The sequence below is a fragment of the Bufo gargarizans genome, chromosome 2 (genome assembly GCF_014858855.1).
Source record: "Bufo gargarizans isolate SCDJY-AF-19 chromosome 2, ASM1485885v1, whole genome shotgun sequence".
Classification (NCBI taxonomy): domain Eukaryota; kingdom Metazoa; phylum Chordata; class Amphibia; order Anura; family Bufonidae; genus Bufo; species Bufo gargarizans.
Genome location: NC_058081.1, coordinates 304688166 through 304711384, shown reverse-complemented (window position 1 = coordinate 304711384; position 23219 = coordinate 304688166). Strand labels below are relative to the sequence as shown.

Sequence of the window (23219 nt, the reverse complement as noted above, 5' to 3'; positions counted from 1 at the left end):
CTGGAAGAAAGCTGAGCTCTTTATTAATATAATGAGAAGGAGGTATTCATGTAAAATGCTTGGGGATGAAAGCCCAGCAAGAGCTGCAATCTTGTGCGTTGATCAATCAGCTGATCTGCTGAGGTTCTCATATAAATATCAAGAGCAGGTTACAGAAGAAGCTGAAGGAGCCTGCACACCACCATCAGAAGCCAAGTCTGACCACAGCGCCCTCTGCTGCCCACAGGGAGAATCTACAAGCCAAAATGCAACCTGCAATGATGATGTTCTCCTCCAAATATTGGGCTAGGAGGGGAATGTCCCTGGATTCTGCTATGACCCCTGATTTCTTAAGCAGCTCAGCAGTAAGTACAAACTAAACCATTTAATTTTGATTGCTTCAGATTTTATTGTATAGCTAAAGTTTGCCAAAGTTCAGCTGAATGGATTTACCTAGAGAACAAAGCTCAGAAATTGGTCCCATCTGAAATGACTGCTGATTTCTCACTTTTAAAGCTGAGTATGTCGTGTCCACTCACCCAGGTATTTATCAACTACAACATCCCATTAGCTCGAATAGGAGTCATTCTGCAGCGGAACCAAAGTCCTGCAAAACTTTGATGAATGACTTTTCCCTTTGCCACCTCTTGTAGTTGCAGAGATGTATTACTGTGCTCACTTGGGTCTGCTAGGTGCTGAGTCTACACATCCATCTTGATAATGAATACCCCAGCATCACATGCCCTTCCTTGAATGAAGCCAATAATAGAAGATTGCTCTTCGCAACGCTTCAGATTAGGATGGGCCATTTAGTATCAGTCTGAAAACGTCAAATTCTGCCTTGATGTAAAATTCCATGACTGTGATTATTTTTATTGGCAGCGATGTGATTGATGTGGAATCGCCTTCGTGCTTTCATTGCTGGTCTGCTCAGCATCATTTGCATCAGTTATCCGTTATCTATCGATCTGTCTGTCCGCACAGGATTCATTTTTAGAGTCAATCTGGAAATATGTAAATACAGGAACATTCGGGACGGCGGCATATATCACTTTAGGTGTTATTTATGGCGGTTTACATACTAAACTGACACTTCTGTGAATTTCTGCACATCGATTCCAGCCCCTGACTTCCCTATCATTTATTATATGGATACTGTGGATCAGGCGATTTTCATAGAGAAAAAAAAATGTGTAGGAAATAAATTCTATTGGTCGATAAATCATTTCTTGCTTGCTGTCTGGCACCATTACATGTAACGATCATATTGCTAAGTCTAGGTTCCCCCCTTGTTTGGGCTAACAAGCCCATAGACTACTGTTAACCAGATGTATGTCACCTTTTGGTATACCTTTGGCTGATATATCTTTGCCTCAGTTGTCCAAAATGAGTACCAGCTAGTGATGAGCGAATTTCTGGAAATTCAGTTCAGGTCCAATTCATCCAAACAGGGTGTCTGATCCAATTCAGATCCGAATTTATTCTACCCAAATTGAAAGTGCCTCAATCTCCCTGAAAAGCTGGGAATGACATTCTGGTGCGCTCTCTCTTTCTACAGAATGTGATTTTTTTCTGAATATTTGGATCGAATTTTGATTCTGTAGAATTGATTTGCTCATCTCTAGTATCAGACGATGCTTTTTAATACAGCTCTATGCACGAAAACCCATATAGTGCCCATTATACGGTAGATGTATGCCATTGTGTAGTCATACAGTCCGATACGTCTGGGGCATATGTTGGGTGGAAAGTTTCAAATGGTCCCAAACATTGAGCCTAAGTATAGTGCATAGAGATGAGCGAAGATATGAAAACTTCGATTTGGCTGCGTCGCCGAATTTCACAAAGAAATTTGCTTTGTGACAAATGACTTTATCACAAAACGTATTTCTTTGTAAGTAGCGGGCTTAATGACCGGGAAAGGCAATTGCGTCGTCTCCCATCATTGAACCCTTCAGGTGCAGCATTCATAGCTGATCTGATGTAAAAATGGAGGCCTTTCAGGAGTTAAAAAAACATACCTCATCCGTTTGAGTGTGAAGAGGCCACCGCAGCCATCTTGATTGAAGAAGATCCCATGCATAATCTAATGCGGTGGGTGATGGCATCATCACACTGGCCAGCGTGGTGACATCACACATCACCATGCGCAAGATTTTGCACGGGATCTTCAATCAAGATGGCGGCAGCGGCTTCTTTGCGCTCAAATGGATGAGATGAGTATATATATTTTTTTTGCACCATTTCAAGGAAAATTGATTCGTTACCATGAAGCATAAGGAAATTCGGCTTCACAGAGAATCAAATTTTCTCTGACATTCAGATAGAAGTCCACTGCAGATACTTCGATTCGCTTAACCCTAATAGTGCAAGCCTAGTCTGTGATGAGATCTATGCCCATTTTAAGCCTTTACACACTGTTAGACAAAAAAGCAGAGGGGAGAGGGAGAGGAGCGCCAAATGTGTAGTACAGTAGTAGATGATTATAATATTACGGTAGAAATGCGCTTACCGGAGTGTGTTGTGGAGAGTCACAACACCTTCAAAAGCCTTGCTGGTAAATTGGTCCGACCAGCATCCGGGGGGTGCCTTGCTGCAGCCTTGGTTCCAGGACGCACTTGCAGGTTCAGTGCGGAGGCGATATCAGGTAAGTAAAAAGAAGAAAAAACGGGAACTTATTTTTCTCTTGTGGTGCTGCTAGGCTGGATACATCAGGCAGGTGGTGCAGTAAAAGGTTATACTTTATTTGTCTACGCGTTTCGAGGTCACTAGTGTAATTGTCCTGAAGAAGAGGGCTCCGTGCCCTCGAAACGCGTAGACAAATAAAGTATAACCTTTTACTGAACCACCTGCCTGATGTATCCAGCCTAGCAGCGCCACAAGAGAAAAAGGAGTTCCGGTTTACACACTGTTAGGCTACTTTCACATATGCACTTAAACTATCCGGCAGGCTGTTTCGGCAGAGGAATAGCCTGCTGCAGTTCATAGTTTCTGGCATAGCTACATAGGGCCAGAGCACCGCCAGACCCTATTGACTATAATTACTGCCGGAATTCAGACAAACAAAAAACACTGCTTGCACAATTTTTAATTTAATTTTATGCACTTTTATATGGCGCTACTAGATTCCATAATGCTTTATAGACATTAGCATCAAGCTGTCCCAAATAGAGCTCACAATCCAAGTTCCCTATCGGTATGTCTTTGGAGTGTGGGAGGGAACTGGAGAACCTGGAGGAAACTTAGGTTTTGTTTAGTTGAATCCTGGCTTTCATGCCAGAAACCGGACAGATCCACACCGGGTCCGATTATAGTCAATGGGACCTAGGGGTGAACTGCCGGATAATGTTAACTCCGGAAGGCTGCTCCTCTGCAGAAACAGCCCGCTGGATAGTTTTTACATATATGTGAACCTAGCCTTAGCTGCTGTCTTTGGTCATATTATATTCATTTTATATTTCATAGCAGCCCACAGACTTCTCCAGCAGTAATTTCTAATTTCTTTCTCTATTACACTCCTCCAGCAGTTCCTAAAATCATATTTGCCTATATAACACACACACACACTATAGAGCTGACATATATAGCTGATTAACCTATAAGTCTATTTTTGGGTTGCGGGAAGAAACTGGAGAAGACACACAGATACTGGAAGAACATACAGCCTGCTGGCCCAATCGTGTAATGGAATGAAACCCCTCACCTATTGTTTTTTTCCCATCAAACAAGTCTTGGGCTAAATGGCCAAAGTTCGTAATGTAGCATGGCCTGTGCTGCAGCTAAAGTGAAGGGGTCCCATTGCGTGACGCGAAAATCGTAAGAAAGCCAAAACAGGTTTGGAATTTTTTGCAGTTGTTGGGTTGCGTTCATGGCAAATTGCAGGTCCCATGGTGACCCCACTCACTTTCATTAGTTGCGATGCAGACAGGATAATATTTGGCCATGCAACCAAAGCTGCCCTAGCCTAACTGTAACTACAAATGCTATGTGTATACAGAACAAAGAGTTAAATCATCATCATCATCATCCTGCAAATGTTTGTGAAGTGGAAGCATGCAGTCGAGAGGATGTGTGCCAGGATTTATTGCATCACAAAGGACTGGCTGTATTAGTAACTGTGCACTGACATTTAGTTGAAAGTTCAATGATCATCTCTGGAGTCAATTATTCGTCGGAAGCCGATTCCTAATGAGCGTTTAAAAGAAAGCTTTTTCTTATCGTCGCTATTATATCCTGGCAAATGGCTCCTTGTGTGAGCACTAACCTTTGTTACAATGGTGATTTACAGGAGGGGTTCTTACACAAATATTTGGACCCCCTGACACATTTGGAAACTTTTTCCTTGTTTTCGATCACTCTCTTTCAAGGTAGTTGAAATGGTGTATCTCCTGCAGAGGATAATAAACATGAAGAATATCCCTTCCATAGACATGGCTTCTGCTGGGGCATGATTGTTTATGGGCCATAATGGTAATTATTGAGAAAAGAGTATCCTTTTCATAGCTTGTAATTATTGGGACAATGCATAGAAAGGACATTGATTACTCGGCATAAAGCAGGTTTATGAGTGGTGTAATGGGAAATGGCTTTATCTAAGGTGCACAGTTATTGCAAGTGAGGCTGAATTAAGTTGATGAATAGCTGAGAAACATGCAATTTGAAGCTTTCTCATCTGCGGCCCATGACCTATTTTACCGCTCACGTGAGCAGGATCCACAGGAAGTCTTATTATGAATAGGTATAAGTGACAGGAACCCCCCCACTCCCCCCCCCCCCATTAATCCTTGTACACACAAATAGGCCACACGTAGTATTGACGTGTCACTTAGTATAAGTGTTCTCCATTATAAGAAGTGTGTGTGCTGGACATATGGAATACAATAACAAAATATGATCCTCAGTTGCTGGGGTACGCAAACTTTACTGCTGTGAGGCCCACATTATCAGACTGTCCTACTGAAAGAGCCAGGTTGGACAATCTACTGGCTATTACCGTACATTGTATCCACACAATCAGAGCCTTATTCATAGCTCATGCTGTCCTAGGCACTGACACTGGATTTGCCCCATTTAGCTGCATTTCACTTTTTCCCAATACAAACTAAGAGGCCATGATTTACCAAGATTGTTGTGTGCAACGACGGTCTTGATAGCCCCTATGCCACTGAAGGGGGGCATTTAATATAAGACAAGGTGCAGGTCTCATCATAAATGAAATGACTTCTCTGGCAGTCCATGTGCCAGACTGTAATCTACTCCAGCTTGTAGCTGACATAGATTTCAGCCATCATTTACCCTCGATTTTGGCATAGATAAGGATGAATGTTCCCGGGCCGATGGCCCCGCCCATGCCTCACCCTAACCACACCTCTTTTTAGAAACTGGTTAGGGTGGCGTAAAAAACACCAGTTGGGACGACATTTAATTGCAGAGGCATTTCAAAAGTCGCAAAACTGGATTTTTCAAAACCCAAAAACCAAGAATAGGGAAATGATAAATCTCCCACTATGTTTTTCATTTGTATTGAGAAAAGTTGCATGACCTATCTTTTTTTTTTTTCAATTAAAAAATAATATACCCATGCCATGCCATCCCTTTTAATTCTGCCACACCAGGCACCTGCCCTATGGTACAAAGTGCCAAATACACCCTTCCAAAAGTTATATAGTAGGAAGCTTTCTAGGCAGGAGAGACCCTGGACTGGCTCAGATTGCCTAGGCTGAATTCAATGGTGGATTGTAACTGCATAGGTTTTTAGACTCTGGATGTTCACACAAATGTTCATGTTCACTCACAGGCAACAGTGATTTTGAAAACAGTAAGGAATCAACATACAACTATGTCAGAAAGTTACATGACATCTCTGGAGAACAGTATGCTTGCCGTGAGAGGCAGGAATTAGCCACTATAAAGTTTAGTGTGATTCAGGGAAAACTCTAATCTCTGCTATTTAACTCTTTGCATTCCTTTAATAAATGCTGATGGCGGCATACTAACAGCAGATACCCCAAGAAGGACCAGTTTTTTCAGTACTTATACTATGTATGGGCAGGCAGTCCAATGTACATTGGGTGTGCTTGGGGCATGTTTAAAGGGGTTGTCTCACTTTAGCAAATGGCATTTATCATGTAGAGAACGTTAATACAAGGCACTTACTAATATACTATTATTATCCATATTGCTTCCTTTGCTGGCTTCATTAATTTTTCCATCACATTATACACTGCAATCCAGCAGCATATGACCACCCTGCAATCCAGCAGCAGTGGTCGTGCTTGCGCACTATAGGAAAAATGCTGTTCTATGTGCACACCCATGATCTTGGCCACCAGAAGAGGCTGCTGCCTTTTACTGTAGTGTGCAAGCACGGCCACTGTTGATGGATTGCAGGGTGGTCGTAACCATGGAAACAAGCAGTATATAATGTAATGGAAAAACTAATCCAGCCAGCAAAGGAAGCAATATGGGTAATAATAATATATTAGTAAGTGCCTTGTATTAACTTTCTCTACATGATAAATGCTATTTGATGAAGTGAGACAACTCCTTTAAGTTTTAATAGCTACCTGTATACTAGAAATACAATATATATGTCAGTAAATTAGGCTAAAAAATAATAACCAGAATTAAAAAATCTCCCTTTGAGATTAAAAACAAGCTAATGGAATTGAGAAAAGTAACAAAAAAGGTTTTTCTATTGATGACTTATCCTCAGGCTAGGTCATCAGTATCTGATCTGTGGGGATCCCACTCTGGTGAGCGTTGTGGCCTCCTCACAGCTTCACTTGAATGAGACTGAGCTGCGCTTAGGCCATGTGACTGATGAACGTGAATTCACTGGTCTAGAAAGAGGCCGCAGCACTCGCCAAAACTCCACAGTATCTTCAAGCAGCTGATTGGCAGGGGTGTCGGGAGTCAGATCTCCACCAATCAGATGCTGATGGCTTATCCCGAGTATAGCTCATCAATATGAAACCCCTTTAACCCCTTAATGACCACAAACACGCATTTTTACAGTGGTCACTAAGTGTCATGGCGCACAAGAGGGAAGGGAAAAGGTACTAGGCCTGGACACTAAGGAAAGGGGAAAGGTCACCACCTAGTGAATCCCTAAAACGAGCCCTGACTTTTATCAGTATAAACAGACCTCGATAGTAGGAATGTTCAGACGCAGGAACCTAGAGCCCTATCTGACCCTAAAAGGCCCTGGAAATAGTGTCAGGACAAAAGATGTCCTGTTCCTTCCCAGCTGAAGGAACAGGAGACTCCCTCGGGCCTTATACCAAAAGATAGGGGAATACAACAAACAAGAAATAAGGAAAAGACACTTAACTCTGAAGTAGGCGGACGAGCATGAACTTAGAGGAGAACCAGCACTTCCACAACCAGAAAGGAGCTATAAACCACAAAGCATGATGGGTGAGACCAGACTAAATAGAGGAGTTGGAATGACCACTTAAGCTACACCTGAGACACGAGGTGTGTTCATACCTAGCAACAACACAGGAACAAGTGAAACCAAAGAGGCTGTCAGATCACATCACGTGCAGCCAGTCTCTTAGATCTTCTGTCCCCTGTCACGGGAGAGACCATGACACTAAAAGGCCTTAAGCTGGGTTACCTCCTTTTTACAGAGAGCATGAGCACGGCTGTAACATAAAATACTCCAACAGCCCGAACTGGCAGAAGCACCGATTGGGACTCTTCAACCCCTAATATGCTGCGGGCATTATCGCCCGCATCATGTAAGCATTTACAGAGGGAGCGGATACCCTATTTCTCCCATCAGCAGCCCGTGAATGTCAGTATAGCACTAGCAATAAAATACATTGTACTACAGCAATAAAAAGATCGCCTATTATAGTCCCCTTGTGGGACTATAAAATGGTTAAAAAAATGTATAAAATGAAAAAAATTCCAAGTGAAATAAAACACCTGTTTCCATTGAAAAAAAAAAATTCAATGAAAAAAAATTACAAAAATAAAATCCCACATATTTGGTATTGCCTAGTCCATAATGACCCACACTAAGCAATTATAATTTAATTTATCCAGTCTGATGAACGCCGTAAAATAAAACACCCCAAAAATTCTGAATTGCTGCTTTTTGCTTATTCATCACCAAAAAAACTGAAAAAAAAGCGATCAAAATGTGTTATGTACCCCAAAATGATAACAATGAAAACTACAAGTCATGCCGCAAAAAAACAAACCCTCACAACTCCATAGAAAGAAAAATAAAAATCTTATGGGTCTTGGGATGCAGTGATGCAAAAATATTTTCTTCTCTAAAAAAAGGGGTTTTTATTGTGCCAAAGTAGTAAAACATTAGAAAATGTTATGTGTTTGGTATTGCTGTGATTGTAATGACCCACAGAATAAAGTTATCATGTTATTTATGCCCAAAAGTGAATGCCACAAAATTTATAATGTAAAAACTTAGTGGCAGTATTGCTGGTTTTTTTTACCATCTCCCTCCCAGAAAGAGTTAATAAAAGTTAATCAGTATTTTATGTGTACCCAAAAATGACACCATTAAAAACTCCAACTTCTGCAAAAAACAAGCCGTCATACGGCTATATAGAAGGAAAAATAAATACATTATAGCTCTTGGAAGATAACGATGAAAAAATGAAAAAAATCTCCTGGTCTCCTGGCCCAAAGCAGGCTGGTCACTAAAAGGATAAGAAAACATGAATAAAAAACACCTGAACACATAGTTTTTTCACATTAAGCAAAATGTATTTAGTATAAATTGTAAACTGCAACATAAAATATACATAATCTGTATCCCCACAACAGCCTATACAATAAATCTATAAAAAGATTTAAAAAAAAAAAAAAAAGTGGTAGAATAACTTTTTTTTGCTTTTCTTACAAAATTAGAGCTGTTTGAGTCATTTATTTGTTGTTGAAAATGTTCATAATATTTGTTTATAATGATAAAAGGACATATGTTTATTGTCCCGTTTCCCCTTCATTCCAGGGTCAGCGCTCCTATTCTCTCTGCTGCTGCAGTGATAAGGTAGTGGTTTGGCTTTATCAATGACATGTCCATGCCCATACCACAAATGACTGCTGCAGCCAATCACTGACCTCAGTATTAGGCCTCGTTCACATTTCGGTGTCAGCGTCGTGTCCGTGAAAAAATGTGTATGTGTTTAATCTGTGAAGCTGTCCGTGAAGGATCCGTGGCTGGTCTGTATGTTCGTTTTTACCATCCGTGTGTCATCCATAATTCCCTGACGTTGCGCAGCTGAAAATTTCTTTCCAATGAATCTTCAGTGAAAAACGGACGCAACACAGACACAGCACAGATGTGTGTCAGTGATTTTCACACTCATAGACTTTAATGGGCGTACTTGGTCTGCACCACAGATCAAAGTAGTGCATGCGCACTTGATTTTTTTTACTGACTCATTTAAATCAATAGGTATGTGTGCTGTCCATGATAAATGTGGAGAGCACACGTCAGTGAAAAACGGAAATGTGAACGAGCCCCCATATGGCATGAGACCACTGAGTCCAGTGATTGGCTCCAGCAGTCATGTATAGTGTAAGGACACGTTACCAATGCAGTCAGGAAAACAAAGTCTACGGGGGTGAGGGGCTGGAACAAAATGACTATACTTTTTTTTAATTATTCTAGTAGCGTCCCATATCAGTTGGTCACCCACCTCTGAAGTCTTTCCATCTCATCCATGTCTTTTATATACATTGGAATAAGAAACTTGAGACAAAATTCATTGTGCAATCAGAGAAGTACTTTATATAAAAATCTGTGCACATGGGGGAGGGGGGATTTATCATTCCCCTCACGCCATTTTTCTGGTGTAAAAAAGTTGCAAACCTTGTATTTGCAGCCATTATACCTAAATTCAGGCGCAAGTGGCATTTCTACATTGCCCTCGACACTTTCTGAACAAATGTATCTTATTTTATGCCGATTTTCTGGCGTAAAAAAAGACAAAAATTTACTGCGCCTTGTTACTTATTTGGAACATCTTCTGGTAGAGCATGGGAGGTCATAGACCAGCGTAAAGCACTGGTCTACGATAAATGCTCCCCACTGTGTATTGCAGTTCTATGTATAGCCATATATTTAGGGGATCAGGTGCCATCCTGTGATATCAGAGGACTGGATCTGGTCTCTTGCTTTGCTCTGAATAAACTGCTCTACACTTGTCTCTTGCACACGACCGTATGTATTTTGCGCTTCGCAAAAAATACGGATGAGCATTTCGTATTTTGTGGAACGGAACAGCTGGCCCCTAATAGAACAGTACTATCCTATTATGCGGACAATAATAGGACATGTTCTATTTTTTTGTGGAACGGAAATACAGACATACGGAAACAGAATGCACACGGAGTAACGGAACGGACAGGGAAAGAAAATACGTTCGTGTGCAAGAGGCCTAAGACTGTGCAGGGACACACCCCAACTTGTAACACCTATCTGCCATGGAACTTCATTGCAGACTGCTAGTAATTTATTCATAACTTCTAGTAGGAATACTAAATTAATGACACATCACAGAGGAATAAGAATACTCTGTAGATGCTCCAGAACTATTCCTAAGCAGACTGGTCAGGAGAGGTTACAGGTTGTCCCTGAGCAGGCAGAAGAGATATATGTGCATATCTTTATATTTATAGCTCCTCATCTTTAAGCAGTATATTACCTACACAGGACAATAGAGGTGAGATCCCTACCCATAGCTTAGCCATTCTCTGGAAGTCCGATTCAACTAGGTGCGTTTCCTGCAGATGGGGCGATATCCTCGCCTAATCGTTTAAGGGGACGCAACACCATCATGGGCTTCTGCGGGGAACGCAAGCCCTTTACATTCCACGTAATTATCTTAACCATTAGACAAACAGCATTTCCCCCCACCCTTGCAGTAACAGATCATACAGGTATAATAGCTGACTGCAGAACTAACATAAATTAAATTCCAACGTATTAACGTAAACATATCAAACTGTAATTTATCAAAGTGAAAAAACAGAGTATCGTGGACTTCTCTTTTTTCTGGCATCTTGCTACATTCCTTTTCCCTCCCAACTAAAACTTGAGCTTACTTAGGAAGAAAGCTGAATAAGTAAAACAGAAATGCTGGAATTCCATGTCCATTAAATGTGTGGGGTTGACACTGGCCAAAAAGTACCTTAGCGCCTATGTCTCTGTTGATCTTTAGGAGATGCACTGGGGCCGTCTTTCGCCTGTCTTGATGAAGCTGGAGGCGATGGAGATTGTTTCTTCTGTCCCGTGGAAGGTTCTTGCACTTCCACTTCCTCACCATCTTCACCGTCAAGTTGATATGGACCCTGGGCAAAAAAGGCTTCAGAGTCAGAAGCTGAATTGAAAGACGTATAAGAATCATCTGCACATTTCACTCGCAGCTCAGCTGGAAATAGTAGTTGGAAGCGGATATGGCACCTATATAAGGAGGTACAAAGCGCACTGAAGGTTTTCCTTCTTTTAGTCACTGCTGCGGATTTTATGGCCTTAAAATTTCAGTGGTTCTTTATGGGCCCTATAAGCTCATATGATCTCTTCTTTGTTGGTAAAATCCAGGTATTTCATGATGACCTGTCTAGGTCAGTGAGATCCCTCCACACCACATTTGGGGTCATCAGCCATGTTTAGGTTCGGTCCCAGCTGATGCACCCGTTCCACTTTCCTTAGAGTTGGGGTGAGACCTAAGGCTTTTGGCAAGTCCAATTTGCAAATGCACCTCATATCTGAGGCAGGAATTCCATCTGGCAGACCCACCAGGCGCAGATTACTGCGGCAGGAGAGGTTCTCTAGCTCATCAACCTTTAGGTCATCCACTATTTTCTGGAGCCGTGCCATTCTGCTTGTAGTGCCCTCAAAGTTGTCCTCCAAATCTGATGTGCGCTGTTCCAAGTCATTTAAACGCCAGCCCTGTTGGTTTAGGGCTTCTTGCAGCTCAGATAGCGCAGATAGAGCAGATCGCTGATAAGGAGGCTTTCAAATCAGGAGCTAGGCGAACTGCCACCTCTACTGCTAGGCTCTTTAGACCCGCAGCTGGGAGCGGGTGAGAGCGAACATGTCTTTTTGAGAGGGAGCCGATTGGGAGCTGAGCAGATTCAGTCAGCGCAGCAGTAAATTGCTCTGACGCCATCTTGGGAGCAGTGGTATTCAGCTGCTTGCTGCACATGTCTGCCCCGTTGGTCGCTTTTTTCCCACTTCTCAATATGTATCTCTCCATAAAGTCGGGTAAATGTTTGCGGGCTCACCCACACTAAGGTAGGGGAATCTTTTGCCCGTAGGCGGTTTGGAGAGTATGTAAATGCCGGGAGGGTTAGCGGAGCTCTGCTAGTCGCGTCTCCTCATGCCAGCGCCGGAATCGGAAGTCTGGAACAAATAATTTCAACTGGTGTGATATACCAGTTGCCCCCCAAAAAAACAGATTGAAGCAGGGGTGTTATATACCAATAATATACTTTATATATAATGCATTTAGGTAGTGCAGCATTTGTTTGCAGTTTTGCTGCGTTACCGCATCTATACAGAGTGACAAACGACATTGGAACTGTCACGAGGGTGTCAAGAGCCACGTCTGACTCCGTTATGGCTGCACGCTCTATGTCTAAAGATAGTGCTGTTTCATAATGGTAGCTTTCTGGGTTTGCCTTGCAATCCTTTTTGGCTCACTCAGGGATCCGTAGCTTCTTCTCCTCAGCTGTTTCTTGTCCAGCACTCCCAACCTCCTTATATTCCCCTCTCCCACTTCTCTGGTTGCCAGATATAGAGCTTCCTGCCTGGACTTCTATACTGACCCCCTCGAGCTGTGTAGCTGTGATTCCTGGTTGTTGTTCCAGAGTGTTACCCTCCGGATCCCTGTTGGGCTTTTGTTGTCCGTTGTTGTCGCCCACCTGGGATTATATGTTTGTCTGTATTGTCTTTCCTCTCCCTGGTGTTTCCCTTTAGTGTTAGTGGTGCGGACTAGTGTTCCCACCGCCCTATTCACTACGTAGGGCTCATCTCAGGGAAAGCCAGGGTTTAGGCACGTGATCGGCGTATGGGTGAGGAACCCGTCTAGGGACGTCAGAGCAGTCAGGTGCCAGCCTCAAGGTGAGTTAGGGGTCACCATCTTTCCCTCTCCCTTGGACAGGGCCTTCCCATTTCCCTCCCTTTGCGTCACGTATGTGATCGGCACACCGGTCATGATAGGAACAAATAATTTCTACTGGTGTGATATACCAGTTGCCCCCCCAAAAAACTGATTGAAGCAGGGGTGTTATATACCATAATATACTTTCCACATAGTGCATTTGCGTAGTGCAGCATTTGTTTGCGGTTTAGCTGCGTTACCTCAGCTACAGATAGTGACGAACACTATTGGAACAAATAATTTCTACTGGTGTGAAATACCAGTTGCCCCCCCTAAAATCTAATTGAAGTAGGGATGTGATATACCAATAATATACTTTCTATATAGTGCATTTGCGTACTGCAGCATTTGTTTGCGGCTTTGCTGCGTTACCTCAGCTACACAGAATGAAAAACGCCATTGGAACAAATAATTTCTACTGGTGTGATATACCAGTTGCCCGCCCAAAATATCTGATTGAAGCAGGGGTGTTATATACCGATAATATACTTTCTATGTAGTGCATTTGGGTAGTGCAGCATTGTTTACGGTTTTGCTGCGTTACCGCAGCTACAGATAGGGACAAACGACATTGGAACAAATAATCTCTACTGGTGTGTTATACCAGTTGCCCCCCAAAAAAACGGATTGAAGCAGAGGTGTTATATACCAATTATATACTTTCTATATAGTGCAGTTGGGTAGTGCAGCATTTATTTGCGGTTTTGCTGGGTTACCTCTGCTACAGATAGTGACAAACGCCATTGGAACAAATAATTTCTACTGGTGTGAAATACCAGTTGCCCCCCCAAAAAACTGATTGAGACAGGGGTGTTATATACCAGTTATATACTTTCTATATAGTGCAGTTGGGTAGTGCAGCATTTGATTGCGGCTTTGCTGCGTTACCTCAGGTACACAGAGTGACAAACGCCATTGGAACAAATAATTTCTACTGGTGTGATATACCAGTTGCCCGCCCAAAATATCTGATTGAAGCAGGGGTGTGATATACCGATAATATACTTTCTATGTAGTGCAGCATTGTTTACGGTTTTGCTGCGTTACCTCAGCTACAGATAGGGACAAACGACATTGGAACAAATAATCTCTACTGGTGTGTTATACCAGTTGCCCCCCAAAAAAACGGTTTGAAGCAGAGGTGTTATATACCAATTATATACTTTCTATATAGTGCAGTTGGGTAGTGCAGCATTTATTTGCGGTTTTGCTGGGTTACCTCAGCTACAGATAGTGACAAACGCCATTGGAACAAATAATTTCTACTGGTGTGAAATACCAGTTGCCCCCCCAAAAAACTGATTGAGACAGGGGTGTTATATACCAGTTATATACTTTCTATATAGTGCATTTGGGTAGTGCAGCATTTGTTTGCGGTTTTGCTGCGTTACTTCAGCTACAGATAGTGACAAACACCATTGGAACAAATAATTTCTACTGGTGATATGCCAGTTGCCCCCCCAAAAAAGTGAAAAAAAAAGTAGGCTACAGTAAAATTGTTATTCAGTGACCGCATAATGTACCTCGAGCCACATAATCACAATTTCTTTTATATCAGGTGAATGCCTAATTTTTAAGGCCTGTACTCCTGTGGCCTAAAATAAAAATTTTCCAGGCTACAACAGGGCACATTTCAGAGAATTTCCCTTTAAGACGCATAAAAATGTCCCCTGATTAAGATACATATTTTTTGTTGGAATTTTTGTCATTGATCCCCCTCTAGTATGTCACTCTCCATGTTGTGGGACTATTTGTACACTTCTCTAAGTATTTGGTGGCTGAAAATATGAGCTGAAGGTTTTTCAGGTTTGCCTGCCATTAAAGTGAATGGGGCCCGCCGCAAACTTGCGGTTCGCGAACTGTCCTGGCCGATGTTCGTCCATCACTATTCATTTTATTACTTTCCCTTATAACATGGTAATAAAGGAGAATAATAGCATTCTTAATACAGAATGCTTACAAAAATGTGGCTTGAGAGGTTAAAGAATAAAAAAAATGTACTCACCTTATCCTCTTGTTCGCACAGCCGGCATCGTCTTCTTGCTTCTTCTTTCAGGACCTGCAAAAAGACCTTTGATGATGTCACCGCGCTCACCACGTGGTTAGCGCGATTACGTCATCAAAGGTCCTTTTGCAGGTCCTGAAAGAAGAAGCAAGAAGATGATGCCGGCTGCGCGATCTATTGGATAAGGTGAGTTAATTTTTTTTATTTTTTAACCCCTCAAGCCACATTTTAGTAAGCATTCTGTATTAAGAATGCTATTATTTTCATTTTTAACCATGTTATAAGGGAAAATAATCCAGCGAATACACTTTAATGGGGTCTGGGGTTGCTTTCATCCCTATCATCTCCTAGCAACCATGCGTGAAAATCGCACCACATCTGCATTTGCTTGCGGATGCTTACGATTTTCACGCAGACCTATTCATTTCTATGGGGCCTGCGTTGCGTGAAAAATGCAGAATATAGAACATGCTGCGATTTTCACGCAACGCACAAGTGATGCGTGAAAATCACCGCTCATCTGAACAGCCCCATTGAAGTGAATGGGTCCGGATTCAGTGCGGGTACAATGCGTTCACCTCACGCATTGCACCCGCGCGGAAAAATCGCCTGTGTGAAAGGGGCCTTAATCTGCCCCTGCTACTAGCACACATACACATTCTGTATTTGTATGCTGAAAATCTGCATAAAAACTGCATAAAGAACACATAACTCTGCACTATTTATCATGTTTTTAGTGTGCTTTTTATGTTATTTTTAATATTTTTTTGCATTTTTTTAACAACATTATTGAAGTCTATAGGGAAAACCACTCTACAAAAGGTGCAAAATCACACATACAACTGACAGGCTGAGGATTTTAAAATCCGCATGGCAGTTCAATTTCTATATGTACAAACTATGCACAATGTGCAGGAGATATGGCAAATCTCATTCTCTTTGCTGGTACTGTATTACGCTGTTGTTTTTCTGCATGAAAATATGTGCAGAAATACTGCATGCAATCCCATTGTGTGCAGGTAACCCTAGAAAATATATTTTGAAAAAAATCCCCTTTAGGCTACATGCACATGAACGTATTTTGTTTCCGTGTCTGTTCCGTTTTTTTGCGGATAGGATGCAGACCCATTAATTTCAATGGGTCCGCAAAAAATGCGGACAACACACCGTGTGCTGTCTGCATCAGTATGTCCGTTCCGTAGCCCCGCAAAAAAATTAGAAGATGTCCTATTCTTGTCCGTTTTAGGCATTGTTACAATAGTGTAAAAGTCCAGCAATACAGATAGCGAGCTTATACTAAGACGGGGTATCAATGTGTATCAACAGTTAGTCCAGCAAGAGTACCCTGTTTATTCATTAAGTAACTAAATTTAATAGGTAATTTCAGAATTTACATATACACAGACAAAACAGTTCTATGCAAATGATCCATGTAGAAGCCAGAATATGAATACCTAAGATACAGGTATACACAGGCGGGAGGCCGGGGAAGGTTATCCCTAGCACTGATTCCCTGATCTGGTCCTCTGCCCAGGGACGTCTCCTGATGGTGGGGGCGCCCTGTCCCCGTACCTAAACTCCAACTCCTAATTATCCCTGGTGAGGTGAGTGGTGGAGTGGGACGATATACGTGGTGTCTAACATGGAAAACAAGCACAGATAGAAAGGATTAGTTACAAAGGTGTCCACTGTATACTGCCCTCGTGGCGTAGCCAGGAGGTACAGGGCACACCTAGAAGATAAAATATACAAACAAAACGCACAATTAGGTATAGATATATTAAGATAATTATAGATGACCTACAAACCCCGACGCGTTTCACCCATACGGAGGGTTCATCAGGGGGTTACGTGTAGTAGGTATGCAAAGATAACGGGACCATTGCCAGTGGTTATGGCCACCCCAGTTCAGTGATGCGTGTGTGCATATATAACAGGAATAAACAATCCTTTATGACACTGCAGACCCACAGTAATGAAACGATTGCCAAATGGCAGTTTACATACGTTTTTGGCAGCGTGGTGAGTGAACTCGACTGCTAACATACACACTGAGAAAATAAGTAGACAAATAGGACCCAGATTAGTTCAGGTAGGATAACAAACGATAAATGCCCATAACGCTGAGTATTAAATGTGAATAGATACCTGAGGTTGGCAATAAAATATTGCAAACAAGGTCGTTCCTGAGGAGGCTCATAGATAAGAGCATATATACCTGACTGAAGTGCAGCACGAAAGGTATGCGTGCCCCAGTTTAGTCACCCAGGATGCCGGGCTACCCACCCAGAGGATACCTAAAAAAATATATATATTGTATGTACCTCAACATACACTCAGGGCTAAACATACATTGCAGATAGTAAAGAGACATTGTCTGCTACTTACATGGTGTGGTCAGTGGTGTGGAGTGATGGGTCTGAGGTGGTGATCCTCAGTTTAGCCCTCCCTTTTAAACTCCCCAGTGCCCATACACAGGTGGATAGCTAATTAATTAAGGTGTGGCCAAAAGAGTAGGGCGTGCTAGGGGGAGGCGTGCTCATAATGAGATTGTGTAGATAGTCATGACCGGCGGGCACAAGATGGAGGTGCCCCATGCTATCCTACGTTGTTAGTAATCGGCCAGCATGTGTGCTTGGCCCGCACGCCGGTATGCGTGTCAGCGTGGACCGCATACCGGAAGTGACGTACATGTAGTCACCATCAAACCGGAAGTGCGGTGTGTGCGTGTCAGCTTGACACGCATACTACCGCTGATGCCTACCAGATGATGATGCGCCGGAAACGAGGCTGTCCTGGTATATGGAGACAGTAGGCTAAACATGTATACATGGAGGTGCCCCATGCTATCCTACGTAGTTTGTAAACGGCCAGCATGTGTGCTTAGCCCGCACGCCGGTATGCGTGTCAGCGTGGACCGCATACCGGAAGTGACGTACATGTAGTCACCATCAAACCGGAAGTGCGGTGTGTGCGTGTCAGCTTGACACGCATACTACCGCTGATGCCTACCAGATGATGATGCGCCGGAAACGAGGCTGTCCTGGTATATGGAGACAGTAGGCTAAACATGTATGAATGGTCAAACAGTACACATACATGATTGGGGATAGTCTGAGGTCCGGTTGGGCCAGGCCGCAAAGGTTGCAAGTGATGGGCAAAAATAGGGGACATGTATAGGGTGGGGCATGAGGAATTTCCGTGCCAGAAAAGATGCACACAGAGCTGTTACTGTACATGTATATAACTCTGAAGTACAAAAAAGATATATACACAGAGCTCCCTTAAGGATAACAAGGAAGCCCCATACAGGGTATGTCACTGTAAATAGACATCCCATAAAATGTAACGTTCGGGTACTTTACGTACCCAGGCTATACGCCAAGGAATTAAAGATATTACTGAGGTCAGAATTGCAGGGGGGATGACCACCTAATAAGGGAGACCCCGCTAACAAGGCCAGATCAGTGAAGCAAGGGGAAGTTCATGACAGAATGGAGATCACCATTCATGTCATAGGGCAATAAGAGAGAATGAGCAGTTATAGAAAGCAAGAAAAAGTCAAGCGCTCGTTGAGTCCTCGGGGTGATTGGGAGCGAAATCTATAAATCCACTCGCTCTCCTTCTGTAGGATACGTCTGTCCAAATCACCGCCTCTTGGAGAGGGGGATATCAGTTCGAGGACAGTGAAGCGAAGGCAAGAGGGATCACCACCATGGCAGTCATTTACATGAGTAGCCACGGGTGTGGGCTCTTTTTTGATGACGTCATTTACGTGTTCTAGGATTCTTCTCCTGAACTCACGTATCGTCTTGCCAACGTAATCCATAGGGCATGGGCACTGGCAGAGGTAAACCAGCCCACTGGATAGACAATTGACAAAGTCCCGGACCTGGAACGTTTGACCAGTGACCGAACAGGTGACTGACTTGGTGGTTCGAACATATTGGCAGGCCTTGCACCGACCGCATTTGAATATACCGATGGGCTTCCGGTTAAGCCAAGAGCCAGCCTTCTGAGGTGGTGAAAAATGGCTGTGAACCAGACGGTCCCTAAGGCTCCTACCTCGCCTATAAGAGACCGATGGATATTTGCTTATGATGTCTGAAATATCAGCATCCATTTGTAGGATCGGCCAGTATTTCTGTAGGATTTCTCTGGTTTCACGGTTGGCGGCATCGAAATTGGCGATGATACGTGCCGGTTGAGGATCATCAGAGGTACGTCTTCTAGGTACCAGGAGTTCAGTCCGTGGTCTAGTGGATGCTTTCTGAAAAGCCTCCCGAAGAATACCCTTCGGATACCCCCTTGCCAAAAATCTGCCTTGAAGCTTCCCGGCCTCCTGAAAAAAGGAGGAGTCATTAGAGCAGTTTCTCCTCACTCTTAAGTATTGCCCCTTGGGTATACCTCGTCTGAGAGGGGCGGGGTGATAGCTGCTCCAATGGAGAAGGGAGTTGGTGGCCGTGCTCTTACGATAGATATTGGTTGAAAGGCTGTCACCCACCTAAGGGAGCTCTGTGTATATATCTTTTTTGTACTTCAGAGTTATATACATGTACAGTAACAGCTCTGTGTGCATCTTTTCTGGCACGGAAATTCCTCATGCCCCACCCTATACATGTCCCCTATTTTTGCCCATCACTTGCAACCTTTGCGGCCTGGCCCAACCGGACCTCAGACTATCCCCAATCATGTATGTGTACTGTTTGACTATTCATACATGTTTAGCCTACTGTCTCCATATACCAGGACAGCCTCGTTTCCGGCGCATCATCATCTGGTAGGCATCAGCGGTAGTATGCGTGTCAAGCTGACACGCACACACCGCACTTCCGGTTTGATGGTGACTACATGTACGTCACTTCCGGTATGCGGTCCACGCTGACACGCATACCGGCGTGCGGGCTAAGCACACATGCTGGCCGTTTACAAACTACGTAGGATAGCATGGGGCACCTCCATGTATACATGTTTAGCCTACTGTCTCCATATACCAGGACAGCCTCGTTTCCGGCGCATCATCATCTGGTAGGCATCAGCGGTAGTATGCGTGTCAAGCTGACACGCACACACCGCACTTCCGGTTTGATGGTGACTACATGTACGTCACTTCCGGTATGCGGTCCACGCTGACACGCATACCGGCGTGCGGGCCAAGCACACATGCTGGCCGATTACTAACAACGTAGGATAGCATGGGGCACCTCCATCTTGTGCCCGCCGGTCATGACTATCTACACAATCTCATTATGAGCACGCCTCCCCCTAGCACGCCCTACTCTTTTGGCCACACCTTAATTAATTAGCTATCCACCTGTGTATGGGCACTGGGGAGTTTAAAAGGGAGGGCTAAACTGAGGATCACCACCTCAGACCCATCACTCCACACCACTGACCACACCATGTAAGTAGCAGACAATGTCTCTTTACTATCTGCAATGTATGTTTAGCCCTGAGTGTATGTTGAGGTACATACAATATATATATTTTTTTAGGTATCCTCTGGGTGGGTAGCCCGGCATCCTGGGTGACTAAACTGGGGCACGCATACCTTTCGTGCTGCACTTCAGTCAGGTATATATGCTCTTATCTATGAGCCTCCTCAGGAACGACCTTGTTTGCAATATTTTATTGCCAACCTCAGGTATCTATTCACATTTAATACTCAGCGTTATGGGCATTTATCGTTTGTTATCCTACCTGAACTAATCTGGGTCCTATTTGTCTACTTATTTTCTCAGTGTGTATGTTAGCAGTCGAGTTCACTCACCACGCTGCCAAAAACGTATGTAAACTGCCATTTGGCAATCGTTTCATTACTGTGGGTCTGCAGTGTCATAAAGGATTGTTTATTCCTGTTATATATGCACACACGCATCACTGAACTGGGGCGGCCATAACCACTGGCAATGGTCCCGTTATCTTTGCATACCTACTACACGTAACCCCCTGATGAACCCTCCGTATGGGTGAAACGTGTCGGGGTTTGTAGGTCATCTATAATTATCTTAATATATCTATACCTAATTGTGCGTTTTGTTTGTATATTTTATCTTCTAGGTGTGCCCTGTACCTCCTGGCTACGCCACGAGGGCAGTATACAGTGGACACCTTTGTAACTAATCCTTTCTATCTGTGCTTGTTTTCCATGTTAGACACCACGTATATCGTCCCACTCCACCACTCACCTCACCAGGGATAATTAGGAGTTGGAGTTTAGGTACGGGGACAGGGCGCCCCCACCATCAGGAGACGTCCCTGGGCAGAGGACCAGATCAGGGAATCAGTGCTAGGGATAACCTTCCCCGGCCTCCCGCCTGTGTATACCTGTATCTTAGGTATTCATATTCTGGCTTCTACATGGATCATTTGCATAGAACTGTTTTGTCTGTGTATATGTAAATTCTGAAATTACCTATTAAATTTAGTTACTTAATGAATAAACAGGGTACTCTTGCTGGACTAACTATTGTTACAATAGCTCTGCAAAAAAAAAAACGGATGGCATACGGATGTCATCTTTTTTTTGGGTGGATCCGCAATTTGCGGATCGCAAAACACATACGGTTGTGTGCATATAGCCTTAATATTGCTTTACATCGATCTGATGAACATAATATGCTATTGACTGAGAGGTCACCACAAACCAATGTAAACCCTGGGGCATTGTGACTATGTGAATGGATCTGTCTACTTGTTATTTAATATGTGCTTGTCATTGTTCAATCAAATTATTATTATTATTATTATTATTATTATTATTGTTGTCATTATTATTATTGTATTTTTCAGCGTAACAAATTGAATGCTGTGAAAATTGATGAGAACAAATGTAGCAAATCCGAGCCAGCTGCTGAAATAGAAAAAACAGCAGTTGTCCTCACTTTGAAAAATGAAGTTGGAGGTTTATTACAAACTTTGAAAGTCTTCAAGGTATGTTTTCTTTTCTTGCTTTTTAAAGAAAGAAACAAAATCATGTTCAGCAAATTGCTCACAATAAGCACTTATTACCAGAGGGAAATGATAGCTGAGTTATCCTACTTACTACATGGCCCACAAAGAAATATTATTTCTTAGTATTATTTTAGCTTTATATTCTACTCGTTAAAGGGGTTGTCTGGTTTCGGGGGGAATCCGCCTGCAATAAAGAACTGCTAAATACTTATTTGACAAATTGACATACTTTTTGTGGACATTTTCTCATTAGGATTAGTGGGAATATGAAGTTTTGTTCTGCCAGATTTTGCTCCAGCAAGTGTCCAGGGTCGGACTTCACTGTGATATGCTCTCTAAATTGAGCTACTTTGCAGACCCCCTGCCCCCAGCTCTGGTTGGATGCTATAGCTGTTACTCACAGAGGGGAGGGGCTGTACAGTAGCTCCGCCTCCATACAGAGAGCTCCAGTCCCCGTAAAATTGCCAGTACACAGTGGTGTAACTACCATAGTGGTAGACCATGCGACTGCTATGGAGCCCAGGGCCAGGGCAAGAGGGGGCCCAGTTGGGATTATCTCCCCTTCTACTGGATGCAAAAACTTGGTCAGGACTCCACCCTCTTAATGAACATCTTTTAGCAAGTGAGGCAGTGAAAAAATGGCCCAAGGGTCATTGAAAAGGGTTTAGGTAGAAACCCTTCTGTCCTGTGTGGGGGGCCTGGTTTGATCCTTGCTATGGGGCCCTTACTTCTCTATGAATGCCACTGCCAGTACAGGTGTATATTTACAGCCTTTTTTCTATATGAAATATTGTTTAATAAGCCATATCTGAATTCAACAGTACAAAATTACAACAAAAAAAAGTTCTAATGTGTTTAGGATATAGTCTGCTGTTCTAATAAGTTCCAGTAGTCCTGTTGCCCGAGGCTTGTCATTTAGAAGATTTATAGCCAAGCACTTTTCCAGTAGAGCAGGTGTACAGATGAATATTGTCCCAAATGTTAGATGAGCTACATTTGTACCTGTCTAATTAAATAAATCACCTAGGTATGATTCACGAAGCCCAATTACATCTTAACGTGGACTTTATGGTTGTAACTATCATTTGGGTTCATTAATTAAAGCCAGTGCAGAATTTTCTGAACATCTTGAACAT

At 43.0% G+C, this 23219-nt stretch overlaps 1 protein-coding gene across 2 annotated transcripts in view; it reads left to right on the top strand.

The window, feature by feature from the left end:
• Positions 1 to 245: 245 nt before the first annotated feature.
• TPH2 (tryptophan hydroxylase 2) overlaps positions 246 to 23219 on the top strand; it is a 316022-nt gene continuing 293048 nt past the window's right edge. The window contains exons 1-3 of one of the 2 annotated variants that reach the window (XM_044277143.1): positions 246 to 324; positions 7456 to 7508; positions 21955 to 22062. In XM_044277143.1, coding sequence (XP_044133078.1) covers positions 246 to 324; positions 7456 to 7508; positions 21955 to 22062 — 240 coding nt within the window. Of the gene's footprint in view, positions 345 to 7455; positions 7509 to 21921; positions 22063 to 23219 lie in introns of both variants that reach the window. The other variant, XM_044277142.1, reaches the window with a different exon arrangement.